The 12,090-nt window shown below is 38.5% G+C and overlaps 1 protein-coding gene across 2 annotated transcripts in view; it reads right to left on the bottom strand.

The window, feature by feature from the left end:
- The window catches only part of LOC131239508 (norbelladine 4'-O-methyltransferase 2-like), a 51,711-nt gene extending 40,197 nt beyond the window's left edge, over positions 1 to 11,514 (bottom strand). The window contains exons 1-2 of one of the 2 annotated variants that reach the window (XM_058237242.1): positions 11,358 to 11,514; positions 7,188 to 7,320 (exon numbers count right to left, since the gene is read on the bottom strand). In XM_058237242.1, coding sequence (XP_058093225.1) covers positions 7,188 to 7,310 — 123 coding nt within the window. In that variant the 5' untranslated portion in view covers positions 7,311 to 7,320; positions 11,358 to 11,514. The remainder of the gene's footprint in view (positions 1 to 7,187; positions 7,321 to 11,357) is intronic. The other variant, XM_058237243.1, reaches the window with a different exon arrangement.
- Between the last annotated feature and the right edge of the window lie 576 nt (positions 11,515 to 12,090).

Below are 12,090 nucleotides of genomic sequence, written 5' to 3' on the forward strand. Positions count from 1 at the left end.
CACTTACGCTTTTTCTTTTTAATCCAGAGAGATGCATCCCTTCTGGTTGGTCGCACTTGTTGGGTCTAAACCCAATGGACCTAACCCTTTGTAAAGGGTGCTTATGCACTACTTTGGAGTCTATATAAGGACTTCTGTTTAAATTTAAAATATACAAAAATATTATCTCTCTTAAAAAACTCTCTCTGATACGGTTTAAGAATTTTACTCAGTTCATTGCTGAGTCAACTCAGCACTTTCGGATTAAATTGCAAGTGGTTCGAGCCCGTGTACAGTGAGTGCACTGCTGGGACCAGGTCATAGTCGTTGTATCCTGGAGGTCGATTGCTCTGGAAACCTGTTGCACTTGGGACGCTGTCCAAGGGGAGCAAATTCGATTTCAAGCCGAGTGACTCAGTCACGCCTCGACTCAATTCAATAAGTTCTTCTTTCTTAAAAATTTTATTTTCTTTTTTGGTTCTCGATTTTCTATAGTCTATTTAATTCTCAACCAAATATTCCAACACTTTGTTCATCTATTTTGCAAGACCACAATAGAACAGGAGCCCAAAAATCCCACCGATCTAATACTCATGTAGCCATACCACATGAAACTGTGAGGATTAAATGCTTGAGCTGAGAGAAGTTTTGTATTAGGATGATATTTGTGCCTATAGTTTATCTGGCTAATGGTAATCCTATAAACAGTTTAGATGGGATATAAACACCATGGTCAGTTCTGAAAAGGTTTTTTAATGGTGGACGTCTTGGTTTTCACTTTTCATTTGGTATGGCCCACTTGAGTTTTGAATTTGCCTAATTTTTAGACTCTTGTCCTGTTATGGTCTTTCAAAATAGATGGACAGAGTAGGTTCATTGCAAACATCTTTGTGGGTCCCACAGCCCTGGGCATAAGAATATCACTATGCCTTGGGTCACTGGCAATCCAACTCTAAAAAATTGAACTCGCGTCAAGACTCCCATCTACGACCATGGCATCATAGGATATGCGGGAGCATGAAAATAAGTGCACACGGGGCACACTATCTTTTCATAAAAAGTATGTTTCTCACTATAAAAAGATTATCTTCTCAATCAATATTTAATGAGCCAAAAATGGAGGAGATAAGGATGAGTCTTGTTGCAGTGACTGATGATGAAAGAGTATCTGCAATATCGTGGATTTGGATTAACTTAGTGTAGCACACAGCACCCACCTTGGTACTGTGTTTCTTCTATCTATTTTTTTTTTTTTAAAGATTATTTAGAGCATGGGTCAAAAAATGAGGCAAATCAAAATCTCATGTGGACCCCACTACAGAAAACAGTAGATTCAACACCCACTATTAAAAACTCCTTGGGATCCATTGTAATGTTGATTTGTCATCCAAGTTATTGATTACGTCACACATATGCAGATGAAGGGAAACACAAATATCAGCTTGTTCCAAAACTTTTGGAGCCCCAAAGAAGTTTTTAATGGTGGGCATTCAATCGCCACTATTTTCTATGGTGTGGTCCACCTGAGATTTGGATCTTCCTCATTTTTTTTTGGGTCCATGACGTAAAATAAGTTGGCAAAGTGGATGGGTGATGCGGATTATAAAACACATACATCATGCTGGGCCTATAGTGCTTTTCCAACATCACATCACTCACATCAACATTGTGTGCTACACTACGCAGCCCTGCGGGGAGTACCGTGTACCATGCGCTAGATACAGTAATATTCATCTAATAACAAAAAATAGTCATTTATGAATATTATAAAAAAAATCTATGCAGATCTAATATAGTCCCATTTTTACTCCATAAGGATTATTTGAATGGAGATATATTTTAAACCTTTCAATGACTAATGATCGAGTGTGACACAAATTATTTAGTTCAAATCCTTTTAGTAAAAAAGAAAATTCCTAATATTATATACATACAAATATAAATGGTTTGACGATGAACTTGTTGTAATGGATGTCTTAAATCGAGTTTGTTACTGGGCTTGTCGATACCATTGACATACTGTTCAATGTCACCTTCGATGACATCGAACAGTGCTCGATCTCATAGAGATTTTTCAAATTTTCTCTAGTTGGTCGCTGATCTATCTTGGCATTTTTTCGATGCCATCAAAGGGTGTTCGAATGTACCTTCGATGACATCGAATATGGCGCAATGCAATTGAGATATTTCAGAAAATCGAGTTTTTTCTTTGAACAGTTTGGGTGTTAGTTCAATGCCATCTACCCGGCTTAAATGCCATCGAAGGATAAGTTTCGATGACATCAAATTAATCGGTGCAGATTTTCACAGAGTTGCGAATCTACTGGATTTGTTTCCTTTTCTGATTAGGTTTCCTCCAAAGGCTATATATTAAAGTGCAATCGGAATTGGGATTGTATGCAAGTGTTATAGGGTTTCCAAATTTGTCAAGGACTTCAAAGGGGTATAGAAAGGGTGGGATTTGAGGTTATTCGAATCAGGTAAGCTCTATACTTTGTAAATATGCTTTCATAATGAATATCTATCGCTTTGTGCGGTAGTTTTTTTCTTGCAAGGGTTTTTTCACGTTAAATCACTATGTTCTTCTCCCTTTTGCCTGGTGCTTTTGGATAACTATACTTGATTCATCTCTGTATACTTCTGCGGTTCCCCCAACAGAATCAATCCATGTAAGTGAGGCTCATGATTTAATAGTCTAGACAATTGACTTGATGGGCTTAGTTGTGAATGGAGGATGCTTTAAAGTCCTCTTTTAAGTTAAAATATCCTAACTCTCCGATCAGTGCCTGGTCCACGTAGAAAAAGAGTGCTCTGTATGAGGTGATCTACAGGAAGGTTGGTCGGATTCACTCCAAAGCTTTATAGGTTAAGCTTAATTGTAAGGAGATGCTTGGGCCCATTGTGATGTGTGCATGACATCCAATCCATTTATCATGTTTTCTGATTGTCACCTAAAAATCAAGCCGATCCAGCACCCTTAGTTTTGGAATGGCCTCCTTTTTCGATTGTTAGTGGAGTGACATACCTACCTTTTGGATCAGCCTAATTTTTGGGTGCAAAAGGTGGAGAACACAAGGGGTTGCACATAATTGATGAATTGGATATCATGCTTAAACTACAAAGCTTGTATTGGATCGGCCTCACGATTTAGGGTCCTCCAATTTGAAAGATCTACATGCTTCCTCAACAACTTTGAATGATTGACCCATTAGACATATTGAACACATGAAGATCATCATCACGAACTTGTAGATATTATTGCAAAAAAATAATAATAATCAAACCACAAAAGAAAATAATTAAACCAAAACTTAAAACCCAAAAAAAAAAAAGAAGCAGAAGACAAGGTGAATAAAGATTTACAAGTTAGATAATATGCTTACATTTATGAGGCAATAACATAGAGCTTTTATTATTATTATTAAAACAAGATAAAACAAAAGTACAAGGCTTCGCACTAAAAAAGCAGATGACTAGGAATTTCAGTCTCTCTCTTCATATGTTTTCTTCTATAGACAACACACTTCATACAAAAACAAAACCTAGTTAAAGCCTAAGAGACTAGGTTTCGCACCCACGACAAGAGAAGAGAGGAGATGGTGTCAAACCAGATTGGCCCAACCGAGTTCGAGTCCGAGTCCATTGGACGGGTCCAATCCTTGATCCACGCTGGAGATTGCTAGTGAATCAAGATGGCCAGCATGGCTTCGGACTTTACACACTACTAACGAAACAAGCATTATTTAGAGTAGAGATCATACATATTAAAATCACTAGCGTTCCACGCTGTTAATTTGGATGGTCCTCAATAAACAAAAGCCTGATGAACGGTTAATAAAGACGCCTACACAGGGTGATACCATCACCAATGCAGATTTGTGAAATCTCTACTCTAGGATCAGTAGCCAAGAACTTGCTGAATTTCACCAAGCAGTCCCTCATTATCCTGAGGCTTTCAGGCAAGCTAGAACCATCGGGATCCGCTACGGTCCCAAACCAAAGTGTATTATCGTAGCCGATAAGCCCACCAACCTTAACAAGCTTCATCAAAACGTTCATGGTATTGGCTATAGTTCTCCTTATCGCCGTCCACGAATACGAAGTCGAATGATCCTTCTTCCTTTTCCTGAAAAAAAAAAAACGGGGGGGTTGAAAGATTTATTTCACTGTACATCACTAGGCCATCCCAACTGATGAGACAACAATGCTTATTTGATCCTAGCTGTTTGACCAATGAACATTTTAATGGAATTTTTTAATCAGAATCGATCGATAAAAGACATGGACTGGATGTACAGGATTATCTGATTAATATCATTTTCTCAATCATGGGACATCCTCTGTAAGGCCCATCAGGTGATCAGAGGTTTATAATAAATGAACCAGAATAGTAATTGGACATGTTTGTAGACGGTGAGGAGCCATGACATTCACGCATTTGGATGAATGAGCCTAAATGCTTAGGGGGTGTTTGGATGCATGTAAAGTAGCTTAGTTGTAAAGGGATTATAGGTAATCTGATCACAGGGACAGTTTGTATGCATGTATGTGCCTATAAAAACTTTATTTTTTATAGGCTGTAAGCATATTACAATTTTCAGTTGTAATATGAAACCAAAGTCATGTTTCATATTACAGGTGAAGTCTTTACAGCTAAAAAGACATTATATATGTTAGAACATAATGATTAATATACATTTATGATATGTGGGGCCCACCGTAATGTATATAGTGCATTCAATCTATCCATCATGTACTTCCTTTTATGCTTTAATGTGGCCCTAAAAAACCAGCTCATCCATTATCAAATGGACCACACGAGGTAAAGATAGGATGTCCACCATTAAAAACTTTTAGATTGCATGGGGTCTACTATGATAGGTGGAAGACATCCAATCTGTTTAGTGTGTGCTTGCTTTGATGCTCTTCTGGGGCCTTAAAAAAATCGAGTATTCCTTATGTAATTTGCAGATTTTGAAGGGTTCACTGCCCAAGCTCCATTGTATGAGTACCTATTTTATTCATTGTAAACACTTTAGAGGCTATCCAAACACATAGTCCGTTTAGCATAATAACATGTAAACTAATTACACCTAAAACTCTTTTAATGTATAATATGTTTACAACTAAAAAAATTATAGGCATCCAAACGACCCCTTATTGATTACAGTTGAATTAATTAGTGAATGCTCTAAATTCAACAAACAAATGACCACTAATTGGAGGTTAGAATCATGCCTCTCCAAAGCACTGCCCACAATCTGAACAGCTTGATTGATGGTTTATATTTCCTACTTGTACAGCTTCGATTTGCATCATATGTATGATCGTGAGGTGGGGTTGATAGAATGCAGGGTTCTTATCATCGAGGCCTCATTCCATCATGTTGGGATTTGTGCTGCGGAATCACAGAGATCTAGATCTAGGATAGCAATACAATGACACCAAGCACACATAAGAGAATACAGATTTAACGTGAAAAATCCTTACGGAAAAAAACCACGACACAAAGCGACAAATCTCCACTATGAAAATAGAAATTACAAAGAGAGAAGACTTACCCGATTCAAACAACCTCGAATCTCACCCTTGTTACACCCTTTGATTTCCCTAGAACCCCTTTAGAAAGCCTTAGAATTATTTCTCATCCCCTAGAAAAGCCCTAGGACCCTTGAGGCCCAAAATAATCTTAACCTCTAGATGATTCATTTCCTAATATGTAAACATTTGTTTGATAATCTCATTGTCTTACGATCTTTATTTGATCATATGAGAAGATAAGCTTTTGAGGTTTAGAGCTGTTAATAAACATACTACTCAAATCAACAGTTTTCAATTGGATCTTGATTCGATTGACAGTCCATAGGACTCGATCGAATTGAAGACCTAGCTCAATTCAATCGAAGAAGCGCAAAAAGTACAACAACCAAACTACACATTCCTTGATTTTCTCGACTGTATCGAAGGCCAATTTGATCCTATCGAATAACCTTCAATGAAATTAAACTAGCCATTTTTTGCCCATTTTATAACTATTGCAAACATTTTTTACATAAAATAGCATTTAGACCTTGGGCAAAGGGATAAGTTTTTAGTGTGTTGGAAGCCCCTATGCTTACAACTCTTTTCCAACCATTCTAGACTTTAAACATAAGAGATCTAACTCATATTCCTTGTGATTTATCACTTTAATGGGGATTCCAACCTCCTCTATAAAGATGCACTTGGTCTATTCCATTTTTTAGAGATTAGACACCAATCCTATATGAAACCATTGTCTACACTCTGTAGAATACCCATATAAATGAATCCCGACTTAGAACCAACTAACATCATTAGTTGTATGAGATTCAACCAATTTAGTTCAAAAATCCAAAAAATTCAACTTGTGTAGGACATCCATACCGTGCAAAATGTAGGTCAAGCCCATCTTGAAATCATGCCACGCAAAAATATGTCGGTCCAATACTCATCAGGTGGGCCAGACCACTGAAATCAATGGATAACAATGGTTTACTCAAAAAATCTAGCGATCCGCTCATCAGATATCAATGGACAACCAATGATCTAATCCAGACATTGGTGTGGCCCACTAATGAGTGGATCAACTTGATTTCTAGGCATGTGATCTTCATGATGGGGCTCATGGTTTGCATCGCGCAAATGTCCCACACAACTTGCAAGTGGGCATGCAGTACGAAAGTTGGGTACATCATGGGAAGTTATCGTGCAGGTAGCTGTAGGTGATCATTATTCATTCTATACACAACAGCGAAAGATGAGAGTGGGTAAGAAATCTGGACCGTTCATCAGTTGGATCCCACCCACTTGTCTGATGGGCCGCAAATGTGTAATGAATACGAACGTGTGTTGTTTCTTTTCGTTCATGCATGGACCAATAGGTTAGTTGGTTGGCCTGGTTTCTGGCCAACAAGTATATGCCATGGAGCACTCCCTGTTGAACGGCTCTGATCTTTCAAACACGTGTGAAATGCCGGTTATTCTAGATGCATGAGTCACTGAAAATAGATGTTCTTGCCATGTATGTTTCAAGGTAACGTCTCGGAGTGCTTTGAGCTGCTCGTGCTCTCCTGGGTAAACGCTTGTTTCCAGGATATACTGTAGAAAAATGAAAAAAACAGAAGTTCTCGTTAAATGAAATGAAATGAAATGAGCCCAAAATGCAAATGAAATGAAATTAGGCATACCTCATGAAGGGCATCGCTTTGGAGAAGGTTCTTCTTTACCCCAAAAGGAGTAGCCATTGATGCAGCACTCTCTCTCTCTCCCATTCTCTCTGCGCATATACAGCTTGCATACGTTTGTGACATTGGAATCCATCTGCATCACGAGGTTCATCCAAAAAATTAGCTAGATTCAATCATCAAGTGGAGCACACTTGCATTTTATTATTTATTAATGGTTCGCAATTTATAGTGATGTAAATATTCTTAAAATAGCTCGAGTGAAAGAAGCCCGAACATAAATGGATGTAGTCCGTCAGATTCAAGCCAGTCCTACATAGGCGATGATGTAACTAGGCCGTAAGCACGTCCAGATCGAAGAAATTCATTTCAAATAAGGAGAAATTGCAATTCAAAATGTGAACCATAAATTGATGATAACTTTTGATCTGAGTATTGTTACAACATGCACGACCTGTTACTCTTTATTTTAATAAGCCATCTGAGGTCAACTGACCCCATTGTGAGTTGCGTCGGTCCATTTTTCAAGAAGACGCTTATTTCCAATTCAAATCACAATTTTAGAATATCTCCTTTGTTTTAGGGTTTTAGTATATGCAGTTTTTTTAGAAATTACTTCTAATCATGTTCGGAATCATTTGGCATTGTTAAATTAAAACTTTTTATTTTTAATAAAATTTACTATTTGGGTAATTCTAGCTTAGTAGAATGAGAACTCCTAATTAAGGTTTTTACTTTCTTTATAAGTGATGTAACCAGGAAGTTTGGACATGATTGAATAATAAAATTTGAATTTCTCTTTTTATATTGTGGATTCAAAAATAAACCTTTGTATTCAAGCTTTTGCATGCTTGAGGTAGACAGTGATCTTCCTCCTCACACCCTTCCCTACATTATATTGCCCACCTAATAAGTGGATGGGGCTGAGTTTTGCATGATCCTTGTAGTTGACCCAACCTATTGGAAGACTTGAATGCCATAAGCATTGCACTCATTTCAATCAAAATTAGGTTGCACGTGTGAGTAAGGGCCAAGATTTGATACACGTGTGTGTGACTAGGATGTGCGAGCATGCCAGAGTCTACCCAAATCAAGGGTTGATTGAATTGTTGGTGTCCCCTTCTTCAAGATGGACGGATTTGAGATTGGGATCAAAGATCTAGAGTCCTCTTGACCACTAATATTGTGCTCCGTTCAGGTGATTAGTCAAAGGAAATGAAGCTAATCCTTCCGAATGAGCTCTTTTTGCCTTGTGATAATAGACATGAGTCTACGAATTTAAGGACTTGTTCTTTCATTAACACTTCAAGTTCAAAACAGTTATTAAATTAGCAAAAATGTACATTCAAATTAAAGAAGACAAAATGTTATCGATTTCATTAATATTTTGAAATGATGTTTAAGTTGCGAGACAACCAAATGAATAAACAAAAAGAAATGATAAATACCCTATATGCCTATCGAAACAAATTGTCGAGGTGGGTGTGATCAACCAAATCGGAACTTAGATTATCACGATTTACAACCTAAGGTTGCAGAAAGACTTTTTACTCCTTAGGTACTGTAGCAAGAATGCGGTTGTTGTAAACTAAGCTAAGTTATATTAATAAAATAAAGGAAAGATAAATAAAAGATAAGTTGTTGTGTTTGACATAAGGCCTCGAGTTTTCTTCGATTGCTTCTTTTATAGATCGTTGAGGTGGTGAAACCCTCACTAGAGTTTCCTTGTTGTTTTTGGATCCTCCGTGCTCACGTCACTACTCCAGATTTGGGAATCCCTTTAATTGCTCCGGAATTGTTGTCTTGGATTGGGAATGAGGACTCTAGTTAGATTTGAACTCCCTAGCTAGCTTGTCAGATCTTCTTCTCGTAGTTGATCCGTTGTGGGTCGTGACCCGCTAAATATCAAGCCTGAGACCGCCAAAGGTTATTTAGATCTACGCCACTAGATCAGGTTCTAAGAATCTCATGGGCTGATCCAGAAGGGACCCCTCTAAGAAGTCGAGGTCACTCATCCGCAGGATACTACCGCCTTGCTGGTTTGAAGTGTTGAATGGAATAGATAAATAAGTTTCATCACATTAAGATTTCTCACACCTTTGATTGAGGATTGATCAAACTAGATTTTTGATATAATTCTCCCATTTTCTTGATTTCGATTAAGGTATGGGAGAAAGGCCTGATCAGACTGATGCATCTATTTCTCCAATTTAAGTCAAAGTTGTGGCTGGCATTCAGATTTTTGGAATTTTCTCGAACACTACAATCTCTTCGAACATATTCGGGAAGATTTCCCATTTTGAAAGGACTGGGGGGGACTACCTTGTCGTGAATATATATCATCGGCAGATTCATGATGGATTCATTCTCTCAACGTGTCTCTTATAGATGTTGAAGGCATGTGGTTTCATTAATAGGCATGATAATCGTAGCCACATGACTTGTAACAATTTGCCCTTTCAAAAGCATGCATAAGGATTTATGTCATCACATTAATTATGGAATACATAACGTTGAAGGGAAATCAACCGAAGATCTCTTCGGATAAGAATATGTTTCACGCGAGTTGATCATATAATGTTTACATGTAGCAGCCTTTGATTAGCCTACATCATAGCGTCTAAAAATGGATGTAAACAATAGGTACACTGTAACGTCCTATGATGGGTAGACGGAAAAATTGTGATCCAACTGTTAGTCTTACACCTTCTCTTAGATAAATGAATCAACTTCTTTTTCTTTTTCTTTTTAAATACTCTGTATCAATTGCAGTTTTGATGGGTGTGTAGCCAAAATTTTGATTTGATTATTAATGTTTCAGGTTGGGGACTCTCCTTGGCTAGACCCAACTAATTTGAGCCCTAATATGCTAGTGTTTCACACCTCAGATCATTCAAAAATTAAATGACCGTTTATATCATGGTTTTTAGACAGGGCAGCTTGGATGGACTCATTGGCTCTTGAGCCGAGTTGTGACTCACCCAGGTCGTGGGGTGCATCAGTACTAGACTCACTAACTCGGGGATGACTCAGGTGTACTGACCTGATTACCTACAGGCCAATCTTCCCCACCAGCATGCGACGTGTATGACATCCACACCATGCAAAATGTAGCCCATGCCGCACAAAAATCTGGCGGTCCACTCATCAGGTGGGCCAGACCACTGAAATAATGGACAAAAATGGTCTATACCAAAAAATCTGGCGGTCTGCTCATCAGAAATCAATGGACAACTAATGATATAACCCTGACATTGGTGTTGGCCGTACGGCCAGGATACCCTGCACACAACTCGCAAGTCGCAAGGGAAACGGATTGGCTACTCACCCTGCAGCTAGCCAATGGCTAGTGGTCCGTGCTCTGTGGGACCCAACGTGATGTATGTGTCTCATCCATGCCGTCCATACATTTTTCCAGATAATTTCATGATATGAGTCCAAAATCGAGGTAGATCAAAATATCCAGTGGGTCACACATTTTTTATTGAACTCTCACTATTAAAAACTTCTTGGGGCTACAAAAGTTTTGGATCAAGCTGATATTTGTTTTTTGCCTTCATCCTGGTATGTATGATCTAATCTACAGGTTGGATGTCAAATAAATATTACAGTGGGCCCTAGGAGGTTTTTAATGGTAGACATTCAATCACTACTGTTTTCCCATGGTGTTGTCTACCTGAGATTTTTATCCACCTAGTTTATAAGATATAGTATTAAAATGATGCGTAAAAATAGATGAACGGTGTGGATAAAACACATAGATCATGGTGGGGCCCACAAAGCGCAGACCACTAGCCTAGCCAATCCGTCCACTCGCACGCGTGTTGGACGAAAATTGGTACAGCATGGCAAGTTATCGTGCAGGCAACTGTAGGTGATCTTTATTCATTCTACACACGAGAGAAAAAGATGAGAGCGGTAAGAAATCTGGACCGTTCATCAGTTGGATCCTACCCACTTGTCTGAAGGGCCACACGCGCGTATGCAATGAATACGAACGTGTAGTTGTTTTTTTCGTACGTGAATGGTCCAATAGTTCAGCTGACCAGCCTGATTTCTCGGCCATCAAGTATATGCCATGGAGCCCTATCTGATGAACGGTTCTGATATTTCAAATATGTGTAAAATGCCTGTGAATCTAGATGCAAGAGCACTGAGGATAGATGTTCTTGCCGTGGGTGTTTCAAGGTAACGTTTGGGAGTGCTTTGAGCTGCTTGCGATCTCTTGGGGAGTAAAAGCTATACTGTTGAAAACGAACAAACAGAAACTCTCGTCAAATGAAATGAAATGAAATGAGACTAAAATATAAATGAAATGAAAATCAAGCTTGCCCCATGAAGGTTGTGGCTTTGGAGAAAGTTCTTCCTTAACACAAAAGGAGAAGCCATTGATTGAGAGATCTTTCTCTCATTCTCTCTCTCTCTATATATATATATATATATATATATAGAGAGAGAGAGAGAGAGAGAGAGAGAGAGAGAGAGAGAGAGAGAGAGAGAAATGATACCTGTATGATATTGTACCACGACTTGTGGTTCTGCATCCTCTTCCTACCAATCGGTCACTTGTGTAGGGAAAGCATACCGTGAAAACAATAGGCCCCACCATGAAGATGGTTATTCATAAAAGTTAGGTTGATCTGTTTAAAAGGTGGGCCACATCTGTATGTTGAGTATGATCCTCAGTTGTCCAATGATTCCAACCGTGTGGCCCATTTGCTAAGCTAAAAATTCTAAATTTTGTACTAGGTGATATGCATGGTGGGCCTATTGTTTTCATGGTATAGATTTCCGTAAGTGCATTGCGGAGTATGCCACACACCACCAACTTAGGTGTGTCATTGTGGGAAAGTTATGTCTTTGAGTATATTTTATATCCACACCATCTAATCATTTTGTGAGATCA

Source organism: Magnolia sinica, chromosome 3 (assembly GCF_029962835.1).
Source record: "Magnolia sinica isolate HGM2019 chromosome 3, MsV1, whole genome shotgun sequence".
In the NCBI taxonomy this organism is placed as follows: Eukaryota; Viridiplantae; Streptophyta; class Magnoliopsida; order Magnoliales; family Magnoliaceae; genus Magnolia; species Magnolia sinica.